The 13,547-nt window shown below is 49.6% G+C and overlaps 1 protein-coding gene across 3 annotated transcripts in view; it reads left to right on the forward strand.

The window, feature by feature from the left end:
- Positions 1-2,581, forward strand: part of LOC310773862 (protein-tyrosine kinase 2-beta-like) — a 54,643-nt gene extending 52,062 nt beyond the window's left edge. For all 3 annotated transcript variants that reach the window (XM_083633848.1, XM_083633850.1, XM_083633849.1), the window contains exon 30: positions 327-2,581. In XM_083633848.1, the coding sequence (XP_083489974.1) occupies positions 327-566 (240 nt within the window). In that variant the 3' untranslated portion in view covers positions 567-2,581. The remainder of the gene's footprint in view (positions 1-326) is intronic.
- The last annotated feature ends 10,966 nt before the right edge of the window (positions 2,582-13,547 follow it).

Raw genomic sequence — 13,547 nt, forward strand, 5'->3', positions numbered from 1 at the left:
TAGACCAATTTGGAGTGGATGTCATGCAGTTTGAAGCGAACTGCATTTTTTAACACAATTTTCAGAAAAGCTTCAAAAGTCATAAAAGTGGTCCTCATTTGTGAAGATTAACTTGCGGAACACAAACACTGTTTCATAAACTTTTGTTAACCACAGACCCTATTTCATGCATTTAACCAAAAACCCCCATACAAAAATCCCATTAACTTTTACACGTACAAGCCGGAAGTGCTAGCTAGCCTCCAGCTCTTCCGGACGCATCCCTGCAGCACTCTATGCATCACTTCAAGGAAAGTGTTCACAACCTGTGTGACTGTATGCTTCAGATTGAGGGGACGCAGAGGCTGCTGAACAAGGACTTAGGGGAGCTGATCGGTAAGATGCGTCTTGCCCAGCAGAACTCGGTGACATCGCTGCGGACCGAGTGCCAGCGCCAGATGCTGGCGGCTGCCCACACGCTGGCCCTCGACTCCAAAAACCTGCTGGACGCCGTGGACCAAGCCCGGGTCCGGGCCAACCTGGCCAGGCCCGGCCCCCAGGCGCTGAGTGCAAACGACTCACTGTGAACCACAAGTTCATCTTTTACACTGTAGATCGAGTGGACACTGGTGCAAAACTCACTCGCTCACTCAATCACTGAATGTGCAGGTCTTCACAAACTAAAGCATATATGGATGTGTTTAAGACAAGAAATGCCTCAAAAACATTGCTAATGCATTTTTCATGGAAAGTGTATGTGCTTAGCTTGACCCAACCAGTGTTTCCCCTACCATTGTCTTGGGGGGAGGGGGAAGGGGAAGAGGGGGGGGGCTGCCCACCGACCCAACGGGACCCCCCACCCCCCTGAAAGAATCGAAATATGTTTATGTCATTTGCCTAATTAAAGGGTAATTAGGGTCTCTACTGCTTTGCCATTGTGCTAGTGTTTCTCCTCTCTGTGCTTCACAAAGGGCAGAGAAGACAGATAAATGAGCTGAAGGTAGCAACCTCCATCAGTTTTGTTGGCCATCTCTGCATTTTGATTGAATAATTTCTTCTTGCCCCCCCTCCCAAAAAAATAAAAGCAGCAAACCTAAGGGGAAACACTGCCAACTCTATATCAAATTCTCCAAATGACTCAAATAAACAGAGCCAGTCTCCATTCACCCAGTGAGCATTTTTCAGTTGAAAAGACGTTTAAAAAACGTTTAGGGTCAACGGTGAAAAAACGTCCAAAACTGGTTAAAAAGTGAAAGTTTAGTCACCCACTATTTGCAGACGTTGAATAAACGTCCACATTTAGACCTTATTTCACCACGGTTTCACCAGGATAAAATAAAAAAAAGCATCATCCAATGCGGGGTTTGAACTGCAATCTATGGCATTACAGCATTGTGCCCCTGCGCCTTACCAACTGAGCTAATCAAACAACTGAAATGGAAGTGAGCATTTTACCTATAAGACAATGTTGTTGTGGCTTCAGACTAACTCTGGCAACTGCAGGGGGACTCAGCCTCATCTGTAATAGCATCCAGCACAGCTGTTGTTGCTTCTGATTCAATTCTGCGTCCTTGTCAGTCTAGTCGCTGCAGGATCGTCTCATTTACGTGTGCATGTGTTACTTACTGCAGAAACTCTAGTCCTTATTTTACTGTGTTTACGTTACAGTATTAACGACAATAATGGTGTATTGGAAGCTTTTTACTGACAGGACATAGCCGATAGTTACATATTAATGATATTTTATGATATTTCACCAGACATTAAACGTGTTGAAATTTAGTACCACATTTCAACTCTCAGTTACACAAAGAATTTGAGAAATACCAATTCACACACTGTCAATATTGTCTCTTTCAAACTACAACTAACGAATTATCAATATGTTTGACCAAATTGTGTTTTTTCACCTACATTATGTTGAAGAGGAGACGTTGAAACAACGTTGCGATATCAACGTTGATTTTGTAACTGCATTTTAGCTGGTTGAAAAGAGGGTGAAATTACGTCTTAGGTTGGGGTTGTGGGAATGCCCACAAAATGTTATACGGCTGGCGCGCGAGTGGGGTAAAACCGGCCATATATCTGCATGGGCTGACTCACCAAAGGACGCTACTGCAGCTCTAAACTACAAGTTTGGGGGTTCTAGAGCACAACACAAGACGTCTGCTCAGATGTGCGTTTACTGCGGTGGTCAAATCCCCGATCGTGTCTGCCTGGGCTGTTCTAGCAGCTAAATTCTAACTTTGCTGAATGGATAGAACGGGGGATTTACCCCACCCTGACCACGCCCCCAGCTAGGCTGAGCCAGCTATCCCAGGGTCTATGATTATCATCGCCTCAACCTATTCTGTCTGTAGGACAGTAGTCTTGATGATCCAATGAAGAATGGAGATTATTCAGAACCAGTAAAATACACACAGAAAATACCACAGCTTATTAAAAGTTCAAAAAGCTCAACTGACCTTTAAAAACTATTGGTCCCCTCCACATTACTCTATATCCCTATACTGTATTCAATGAAATGGGCTTTGATACAGACCAGTTCAGAGAGGTCAATCTCATCTATAGGGTGCTTTTGCAGTTTCTATGTGAAAGGAAATAAACACTTTAAAAGATTATGCATGAGTGACAATTGTGTTTGTTGTTGGGAGTCAGTGGTTTTGAATTTGTTTATTGCTCATATTTGCTTTTCTCAAACTGAATTGTAACTTTTCCTATTCTATTACAACATACGAGAGTAAGTGGCGAGTCCCTAAACCGGACCTTGTACCCATAATTATTTTTACAGCGGGGCATTCAAAAATAAGGTGGATAGCTCCCAGAAGCTCTTGGATGAGCTAAACTTAACTTTTATCTTTTCACAGGAACATGAAAGATTCAGTCAAGCTCAAATACATGACACATACCACATATACCCACAAATGGATTTTTAAGCAATGTATGCAAAATTAGGCTGTTCATATTCTACCTCCTATACATCTTGCTATAAGCAAGTTGAGTTTGTATGACTGATTAATGGCCCAAATGGATGTGGGAAATGTTTGTACAATCACAGCCAAAGATAATTTATACACTTTCACTGCTCTCTGGTGGTCGAGTAAAGCGCATAATTTAAGTAGGCTGTCAAAGTGAGAGCAAGAAAAAAGGATCATTAGCAGTTGACTCACTTTAAAGTAGCCAAGCCTGCCTGCCTTCTTGCAGCACAGGGTTCTAGACAGTGGATGACTTCACCCAGTGGCTGACTGTCTTCTACCCCAGAGGCCGCCCTACTTCCACTCCCGAAGCGCCCCTACTGGCCTGTGACCTCAATTAAAGTACCAGTCCAGCAGTATTGAGTGTTAAAGGAACACTCTGCCCATTTTCAACCAGCTTTGTATCATTAGAATATCAGTAGTATATCAGAAAACTGTTAACTGTTTTGAAGTCTGTCATTTAATTTGACAGTTATTGAGTGTTAAAGTGTGGACCAGTGACATCACTGGTCCACACTAACTCAAATTAATAACTCATTAACTCAAATCAACTCTCAATAACTGTCAAACTAGATGAATGATGAATAGTTTGACAGTTATTGAGAGTTGATTTGAGTTAATGAGTTATTAATTTTCGTTAGTGTGGACCACTGGTCCACACTTTAACACTCAATAACTGTCAAATTAAATGACAGACTTCAAAACCGTTTACAGTTTTCTGATATACTACTGATGTTCTAATGATACAAAGCTGGTTGAAAATGGGCGGAGTGTTCCTTTAAGTGTTGAGACATCCAGTCTCCCCTCCTAACATGGGGAAGGTTTACCTGGCTGTCTTCACTGTTGGCAACACTAAAAGTTGCTAACAGCACCCTCCCACCATAGTGCCACAGCCCCGGTTACAGACAGCCGCCCGGCCGTTCAATGTCCCGTTTTATTATTTCAGCATCAGCCTCAACTCCCACCCAACACAGGTGAGAGCCATTAGTGATCTCTCGGGTATGTGGGAATTCGTCCCCACAAATGTCCACAGGGAGACAGAGACACCCCCCCCCCCCCCCCCCCCCCCCCCACACACACACACACACACACAACTCCCTCCCCGATGGAGAGAACTCACCCTCAAGTTAGGGTGGTCAAATCATAGTCTCTTGACCACACGGGTGCCCTCCTCTCACGCACAGGACGCGCTCCTTGTGCAGGGTCAAGTTGACCGTTGACTCCTGGTGGAGGCAGCAGGTACGGCACACTAGTGTCCATTTCTCCCCTGTAGCCGTCTGGTGAGGGAACACCCTCCTTTCCTCTGGGGGTCTCCTCCCCCATTGCCCCACAATTGGGACCTTGTAATGGCCCCACTGCTCCTTGCTTAGCCCTAGGCTGCAGGAAAGGTGTAGCAGCACCATCAGGTGGTGATGGATGTCGCTCCCAGAGGGTAACAGCAGCACTCTTGTTTCTCCTCCGGTATGGGACCCCATCCAGCTGCGTGGGCGGAGCGGAGACACAGTCGTCCTGGGTCGGTGAACAGGGAGACAAATAGGATGTACAGGGTTCCCACACGTGTTTTATGGCAGTTGCATCCTTTATGTTGCATTACCGCCTCCTTCTGGATCCACCCATCTACTGCTTCCCTACATTCTGTCCTGTACTCTCATTCCATTTCCCTCACTTCCCTCACTTCCCTCCAGGCCCTTCTCGGCAACCTCATCAGTGACACAATTCAGTTGATGTACAGGTGATTTATTTCTATTTTTGTTGTTATTTTGGAGAGTGAAATGTCAAATTTACAATTGGGAAGAAAAAACGAAGAAAAAGAAAGAAAGAAAAAAGTAATGATAATAAAAAAGACACACCTTCAAGTGGGTAAACCTGTTGTATGGAAGTGCAAATCCAAGCCATGCTGGGCAGCGGCTCCACACCGTGCCAGGCCGTGCTAGGCCAGCTTTTCGTATGGAAAACCCCCATAGCTGGATCTAAGTTTCTGGTTGGTTCTGATGCTCCACAGTCCTCTCCATCAGCTTCTGTTTTAATCGGTTTCTCTTCATCGTCACATTTCCCAGGAACAGGGGGGAATGGAAATTCTGTCATATCGTCCTCCTCTGGCCCTTGCTCTCCATCCTGACTGATCCATAGTTCTTCCTGTTCCAATTTAATGTGTGGGGGCTCTGGGTCCTCCTGAAGGTGCTCACCCTCCTGACTGATCCAGAATTCCTCCTGTTCCTCTTTAATGTGTGGGGGCTCTGGGTCCAACTGAAGCTGCTCTCCCCCCTGACTGGTCGAGAGTTCCTCCTGTTCCTCTTTAATGTGTGGGGGCTCTGGATCCTCGTGAATGTGCTCTCCCTCCTCCCTCCTCGCCGCCAATGTTAACTGATCTGACCATTTGCCTGCACGCTCTGCTGCGCTTGTTCGGCGTCTCTTCTATTTTTCGCGAGCGAAAGAGAGAGAGGGGGGGAGAGAGAGAGGGAGGGGGAAAGAGAGAGAGGGGGGTGACGTTGCTATCTGAAGAGGGTTTCAGGTGGTCATCCGGTGTCGAGAGAGGGACAGAGAGAGAGAGGGGCCCACCTACACAACAATGTTGTTAACAAACACTCTTTAGTAGTCCTACCGTGGTCATTCATTCAGTGTTTACCCCAATCCCAAGACGTGGACATGCCATGATAGTTGTCATGAATGAACACATTACGTTATACATTTATGAGGTTATAAACTTACTCCTGATAAAAATGAGGTATGGGAAAACAAAAGATGAAGAAGAGTAGAGCTGCAGCCGCTGATGCCCGAGAAATTAGCACCTTGTGTGGACCATTGAGGTATAATATGAATGGAGAACGCGTCCCTTTCTCCTCCCTGTATGGTCTATTGAAGCCAAAATCTTCTCAGATCAGAGAACCAGAGTCTGCGCACTAGCTCCATTGAGTTAGAACCTATATGTGAGGTCCCCGCCCCTCTGAACTTTCTTATGTAGAGCTGCTGTTTCTAGAATGCGCACAGTGCATTATGCATCTATATACAGTCTAGCTCTGTAAATATGGCACTTTAAGTTGTAATATTTTTTGTCTCGCCAAAAGTAACCAGGAAGATTCCCACTATGAGATCAGTTTATCAAAATGACGCATGTACAAAAATCTGATTTTCATTGTCGGAGATTGAGTTGTATCAGCCAGACAAGTCAGACCTCCGGGCTGCTCTCAGCCCGTGCTCTGAGAGCAGCCTGGAAGAGGAGCCTCTCAGCCCGGAAGAGGAGCCAGGGCTGCTCGGCTCTCAGCCTCTCACTGGGGGAAATTCTCGGATGAACAGCTTTGTGTTGATTAGCCTAATGTTTCCGTGGCATTTTGATTAACTTTATGATTTAATTCCTTTTGGAGCAAATGTTGGTTTAACAAATCTAACCGTGAGGCTACGTTGTTGTACCCCCACGGTACAGTGTGGGTAGGGCAGCCAAACCTAACGTTAGCCCAGTGCGTGAGCCAGGCTGCCTGGTCTATTCTCTGACTCTGTATATCCCACTGAGCTATATCTTATTTATGCCAATGGTATATCGTTACTAAGAGAGGAGCTTGTGAAGAACGAACATCCCCACAGTCAAAGCATTTCCCCGAGATATGCATATAAAAACGTTTGTTGGTTTAATAGCCTACAAAAAATAAAACCTCTGTTTGTATGTGATGCTAACCCGTTAGTGATGAGCTAATAATGGCTGGTGGTTGTGTACTAGGCCTCATCTTATACCCGGGACAGGAGTTAACTTTATAAAACACATATCCTGTCAATTGGACAACCTGGTTCAGTTCTGAAAATATGTCTATTATTGTGTTATTCCAGCTATCGTTATCGGTTGTTAAGTAATAGTAATATTAAGCCGATAAATAATGAAATACAGCCGACTAGCGCAAGCAGCTAACGCTAATGCTAGCCTGCATGTTAAAAACCATTGTGCACCGATAACGTAGCTGGAGTAACTAATAAAACACATATTTTCTGAACTTACTTCAGTCCCCAACCAACGTTACTTCCTCGCACACCTTTCTCAAAACAATGTCCTTTTTATTGTGGTCCATCGATATGTCTGGTAGATAACATGATGAAAGCAGCACTGTGTCCATGTCAAACTAACGCTAGCTCTATAATATTGTAGCGGTTCAGGTAATCCAGGTATTACCTGTAATGTGATGTGCAATAGAATAGTGTCTAGATTGCAGCTAGGAACTAATGTGTGTGGGTGTGTTCCTAGGGGGAAGGGGGTATATAGGACCAGCGGCCGCGGGCCGGATGTCAGTCTAGTTCTGCGAGCGGGCTAGAGCGGGTGTCGTGTGTGGAGCTAGCTGAGAAGCTAGCTGCTAGGAGCTGAATGAGCCTGTCAATAAAGAAGCCTGTACCAACACAAGTCTCCGGTTCCTTGGCGTATTAGCGATACGCTACATTGGTGTCAGCAAGTGAAGCGGTAACGCCTGATTCGGTCGAGAGGGGAGAGAGTGAGGAGAAACGGCGGAGGAAAAGTTGGAGATCAAAGGCTCGAGCGACCTAGCGGTAGCAAGCTAGCTGTGTGAGCTAGCTGCTACGGGCGCCACGTGTGATGGTGCACGGTGAAGAATGGCCATTGGCGAACGGGAGAAAAGAGGAGCTGACGACGGAGATCAGCTCGGCGCTGGCGGCCATGGAAGCCCGTTTGTTGAGAGAGGTCAGATGGCTGGCAGAGGCGATTCCTGCCTGGGCAGTGAAGCTGTGGATGGCGCTGCGGGAAGTCGGGCAGCGCGTGGACAAGTTGAGCACAGAGGGAGCGCAGTGTGGAGAACGGCCGGAGGAGCCACAAAATAGACTGTGTTGGACCTGTGGAGAACCGGGCCACGTGGCGAGGTGGTGCCGAGGCGGTCCCGGGAGACGGACCGGGTATGCGGGACAACGACATGGACAGCAGGGAGCCTGCTGGGCATGCGGCGCGATCGGACATTTAGCCAGAGAATGTCAAGAAGCTGTCGGGGACTGGAGAACAGCGGGAGAGGAGAGACGTGCAGGCGGCGGACAGGTGAGACTTTGTTGGACGTGCCGTTCGCCTCAGCATTTAGCCAGAGACTGCACTAAGAGTGTGAACGCTGGAAGAGACACACAGCCGGGGGAGCAGCCGGAGCAACAGGCAGAGGAGCAGCGGAGTAGCGGAGCAGTGAACAGCCCGAGGGAAGCGGGAGACATCACCTGCAATGCTGTGGCAGTCGGGGAAGCGACACTCGAGCCTGCGGGTGAGCCTGGGGGGTTACCGCCGGGGGAACCGGCCCAGCCTAACCGCTACACCCCCCCCCACGGTTGCACTGCAAAGAGCCGAGGTGGAGATCGACGCCGGTGGTGTTTGCCCTGCTGTCCTCAACACGCCGCCCCCTGGGGGAGCGGGACGGGAGGACGAGCGAGTGCAAGACCTGGAGGATGAGAACGTGACTATGGAGGATGTCGATCTGGAGGAGTGGATACGCAGACAGGCGGAGGACACTAGCGTTGGACCGGTGCGCAGGTGGGTGGCGGCCGGATGCCGGCCTCGCCTGGAGGAGATGTGCATGTGTTCAAGTACCACGAAGGAACTGTGGGAGTTGTTTCCGGACCTGAGGGTGAGGGAGTCGGGGATTCTGGGGTTGGATGGGCGCGGGAAGAGTGGCAGCGTCGTGGTGGTGCCCAGCTGCCTGCGGGGACTGGCGCTACGGGGGGCGCACAGGGGCCGCAGGGGTCAGGGGCATCGAGGGCCTGAAGAGACACTCAGCCGCCTTTGTCGAGTTTTCTACTGGGTACAGATGAAGGGAGACGTAGAGGACTACTGCCTTAGCTGTGTTGACTGTAATGTGCTTCAGGTGGGACAGAAGCTGTAGAAGGGGGGATGGAAATGTTGGTTTAAATGAATGTGTAAAGAAGAAAAGAGAAATACGGTAAATGTTGGGGTCAAATGTTGAACTGAAATGATATGTGGGTTGAATTGAAAATGAGTGTAAAGAAAAGAGGGAAAACGTAAATGGGTTTGAGTTCAATTGAAATGTGTGTAAAAAGAGAATTGAAATGTGGGTTGAATTTAGAGGAATGGGGAAAGAGGAAGAAATGAAAAGAAATGCAAATGGTGGTGGTGGAACGGAAATTAAGAAGTGGTGAAATAATAAGAGACAAATTGGGGGGATACAAAAAGTGTTGGGGTTGGTGTGTTTTGGTACAGGGGGGATATGTGTGGGTTGTGGGTGTCAACGTGGGCGTTGACTTATTGTTGGGCGGGGAGTATGTAGCGGTTCAGGTAATCCAGGTATTACCTGTAATGTGATGTGCAATAGAAGTGTCTAGATTGCAGCTAGGAACTAATGTGTGTGGGTGTGTTCCTAGGGGGAAGGGGGTATATAGGACCAGCGGCCGCGGGCCGGATGTCAGTCGAGTTCTGCGAGCGGGCTAGAGCGGGTGTCGTGTGTGGAGCTAGCTGAGAAGCTAGCTGCTAGGAGCTGAATGAGCCTGTCAATAAAGAAGCCTGTACCAACACAAGTCTCCGGTTCCTTGGCGTATTAGCGATACGCTACAATATGAAGAGCCTGTCCAGCCAATGACGGCTTGAGACTGGCTGCCACGGGGACACGCCGGCATTCCGAAATGTCGGCACTCCGAAATACCGGCATTCCGACAAAATTGTCGGAATGGAGATCTGTCTCGCCATTGCGAAAGAACCCTAACCCTAAACCTAACCTCTCCCACCCCCCATGCCTAAACCTAACCTCCCCCAGAACCTAACCCTAAACCTAACCTCTCCCACCCCTGTAGGCTAAATAACTCAAGATGCTATGTCGGAATGGCGGACCTAATATCTTTCGCAATGGCGAAACCTTTTTCGGAGATAAAAAGGGCCGCCTCTCCGAAAGCATAGAAGTCAATGATCGGAATGCCGACACTTCGGAATGGCGAGAGGACCCCGGCTGCCACAGCTGTCAATCATCCATTTTTATCCCTTTTTATATGTCAAATAAGTACTTAAAAACAAACTGATCTGAAAAATGACCACACTGCGGAGGTACGGTGGTGTAGTGGTAAGCACTATCGCCTCACAGCTCGAAGGTCGTGGGTTCGATTCCCACCTGGGGACGAGGTGAACGCTGAAGGAATGCGTGCCCATCCGCATGTCCTCGAGTGCCCACCGCCCGGGTGGGGGTCGGCAAAAGGGCCTTTCTGTGTGGAGTTTGCATGTTCTCCCCGTGCCTCCCGGGGGTTTCCTTCATATAGGAACCCCCTTCACAAAAACATGCAATTTCCTGGTTGCTAGTGTGGTTCCTCCTCTGGTCGTTAAGGGCGCCTGTTCAGGGGGAGGGGAACTGGTTGGAATAGCGTGACCCTTCCACGTACTATGTCCTACCAGTGAAGCTTCCCCTGTCAGGTGAAAAGAAGCGGCTGACCGACTGCCCATGTCTCGGAGGAAACATGGAATCAGTCTCGGCTCTCCCTGATCGACAGAGGATGAAGTAGCAACCAGGATAAATAAATTAAAAAAATTAGCACTAATGGGGGATAAAATGGGATAAAAAATCAAAAAAAAAAAAAAAAAAAAAAAAGACCACTTGCACAGGCATTAGCATGATAATGACTAACGGAAGCGTGTCCTGCATCGGACGATATTTTTACAAAACTTCTGTTAAAATTGTGCTTCAAACACTGCTACAATGATCATGTCATGTTTCCGTGTAGTTTAACGGCGAAAACGTTAAGTAGAACTTCTTTCTAGCAACATACCGTTGAAATAATTTATTTTAGTTGTGTCTTTGATTTACCAGAGTCGGGGAAAGGACGCTACTGCTGGCGTCTTAACTGGAAGCTGCTCTTGTCCTGTTACGGACAGCTCACTCTGCGGCTCTGCTGGTTAGCAAGCCAGTGGTTAGCAAGCCAGTAATAGTCAACAAAGAGAGTGGCTTGTAGTGGTCGCTGAGTCCCATTTTGCTGCATTATTGCCACCTGCTGGCCTGGATGTGTTTTAGACAAAGCTAGCGTTAGCTAGCTAGCAAGCTAGCAACTTTAAAGATCAGTAACTCTCGTCGCCCAAGCACGTCTTATGGCTTTCTGTCATCAAAGTCACTTTCCTAAAGTAATTTGACATGTTACCATGCACATATTCATATGAAATTCCACATATTGACACATATAGATGTATAAATTAGTTCCACTTTCACAAAGCGGCGATCCAGCATCTGAAATGCCCGCTAAAGTACCGGAAACCACGTCAGAGACCTCTGACCCGGACGTGACGAAACAGGCAAAGAGGAGTCCGATGCAGGACACGGTGACGCTATCTAAAATTATACAAACCACCTTTGGAAAAAAATTATCTGACATATAGCCTACTGTGATTATTTCGGTTGTGATTTTCCCATCCACTAACATGGGGGAGGTGGGCCTTGTGACCTATACTGGCTACAGCCGCCAGAGCGGCGATCTAACATGCAGCGGCTTCACTGAACGGGACCCGAGGCGGCGTCCATCTTTATATGTTGATGGTGTGGACAGCCAGGCGCTAGTCTCTTAAAACAGACTGTCTCATCTACATCCGGCGAATGCAGCTATACACAGTCTGTACGTTCTCTTTTGACATTCGTTTCGGTATCTCACTATGGGAACACGCCCTCTGCGCTGTTTCCTAGAAGCATTTATTGCATTACGCCAGTCCTGACTGGCTGACGGACGTGACGTCTGCTCCCTAGGGGGAGGGAGCTTCCCCTACTATAAGAGCCTGACGTCACGTCCTTACCCTCAGTCTAAAACCTCTTCTCGCTCCTGAAGCATACCTCGGAAGGACAGTACGGTGGATGAGAGACTAGCATCACTGCTTACAGAGCGAGCTTACACCTCGGTCAACGAGCGCTATCCCGACACTGTACGGTTCCACTTTCTGAGTCTAGCGGCTAGTTCGTATCCAAACGTTAGCTGCTACTAGCCTGAGCGATGTCGGAGCCGGCACTTATCCCCACCACGGGTAAAGCCAACCCTCCGGCGGCGAGGACGTGCATTTGCGGCAATAAAATTTCGGGAGCAGACACTCACCTAATGTGCTCAGCGTGCCTCGGGCTGCAACATGCCCAAGACGCGATGGTATCCCCGACTGCCTGCGAGCATTGTGCCCGCTTCTCGAACAAGACTCGCAGACGCAGGCTGGCACGCCAGGCCAGCATGCTGGCGACGGACCCTATGCTGGGGGTATCCACTCCCCCACCACAGGAACTAATTGAGAGCCCCAGAGGAGACATCCACGCGGGGGCGAGCTGGGGCGAACAGGTCGACGAGCTAATCCCTCTGACCGACGAGTTTGACGACGGCCTCGCGGCCGGGGAAGACGACGTCTTGGGCGAAGCTTCTGAGTCGGGAGACGAGCCTGACAGCTTGGGCTCCGACAATGAGGAGGACAGAGGCTACGCGCCGTTTGACATCGCACCGGCTGCAAAGCCGGTGGCTGTGGGATTCTTCGGCGTTGGCCCTCCAGACCCGACCGCCGGCACGGACCTGCACGATGTTTGCCAGAGAGCGGCTGCGAAGCTAGGCATAGTGTGGCCCGAAGCCCTCGCCGAGACCGCAAGGTCTCGTTACGAAGGGCGGAGACTGCCCACAACCAAGCCCTCGGCAAAGCAGCTGCTGCCGATTTTCCCTGAGTGCTTGGAGGAGGCTACCCGGTCATGGGATAATCCCCTAACGTGCAAGAACCCCGTCCTGGGAGGGTCGTCGTTAGACTGGGCCGGGATGGAAGAGAAAGGTTTCGCCCACCTGCCGCCGGTCGAACCGGTGTTGGCTTCCCACCTCCACCCCACTCAGAAGAACACCATGGCCTCGGCGGGGCCAGGCCTGCCCTCCAAGGCTGAGTGTTTTCAATCATCACTGACGGAGAAAGCGTACAAGTGTGTTGCCACATCAGTGAAGGCTTTGAATGCATCGTCCCTGCTAATAGCCTACCAGGCCGAATTGCAGGACGACATGCGAGCCTCACCCTCCACACAAGTGTGGGATGAGGTGTGTGTGGTCACGGATCTCTGCCTGCGTCTGCATAGATGCGCAGTTCAATCGTCCGGACGTGCCATGGCGATGATGGTCACTCAGGAGAGAGCTAGATGGCTTAACCTATCCAGCCTGTCCCAGAGGGAGAAGACCCAGCTCCTGGACATCCCCGTGGATCCTAAGGGCCTGTTCGGCCCAGCCGTTGCCTCCATGCAAAAACGCTGTGAGGAGAAAAAGAAGGAAGGTGAAGCGCTACACTTCTGCCTGCCCAGGAGAGCGCCACCCCCTCCCCACCCCGCTGCTGCACCCAGGCAATTCGCCCAGGCCGCCGCCCGACCAGGCTACCGCGGTGGTCCCAAGCGACAGCCCCTCCCCGGCCCACCCCAGACGGGCGGACGGGGACACGGCAAGCCGCCAGAACAGAGAGGCGCGTGGGGGAAGAAAACCTTTGCCGCCGTGGTGACGCAGGGAGACCAGGCTGGTCCTCCTGCCACGACGGGGGCAAGGAAGAAGAGGCGTACTTAGTGCGCTGTTGCCGGGGGAAGACGACGGGTCCAGTCAGACGACCGATTCGCTACCCCCGAGGGATGTTCTGTTCCTAAACCAGTTACAGAGAGCATG

Source organism: Poromitra crassiceps, assembly GCF_964638095.1.
Source record: "Poromitra crassiceps genome assembly, chromosome: 3".
NCBI lineage: Eukaryota > Metazoa > Chordata > Actinopteri > Beryciformes > Melamphaidae > Poromitra > Poromitra crassiceps.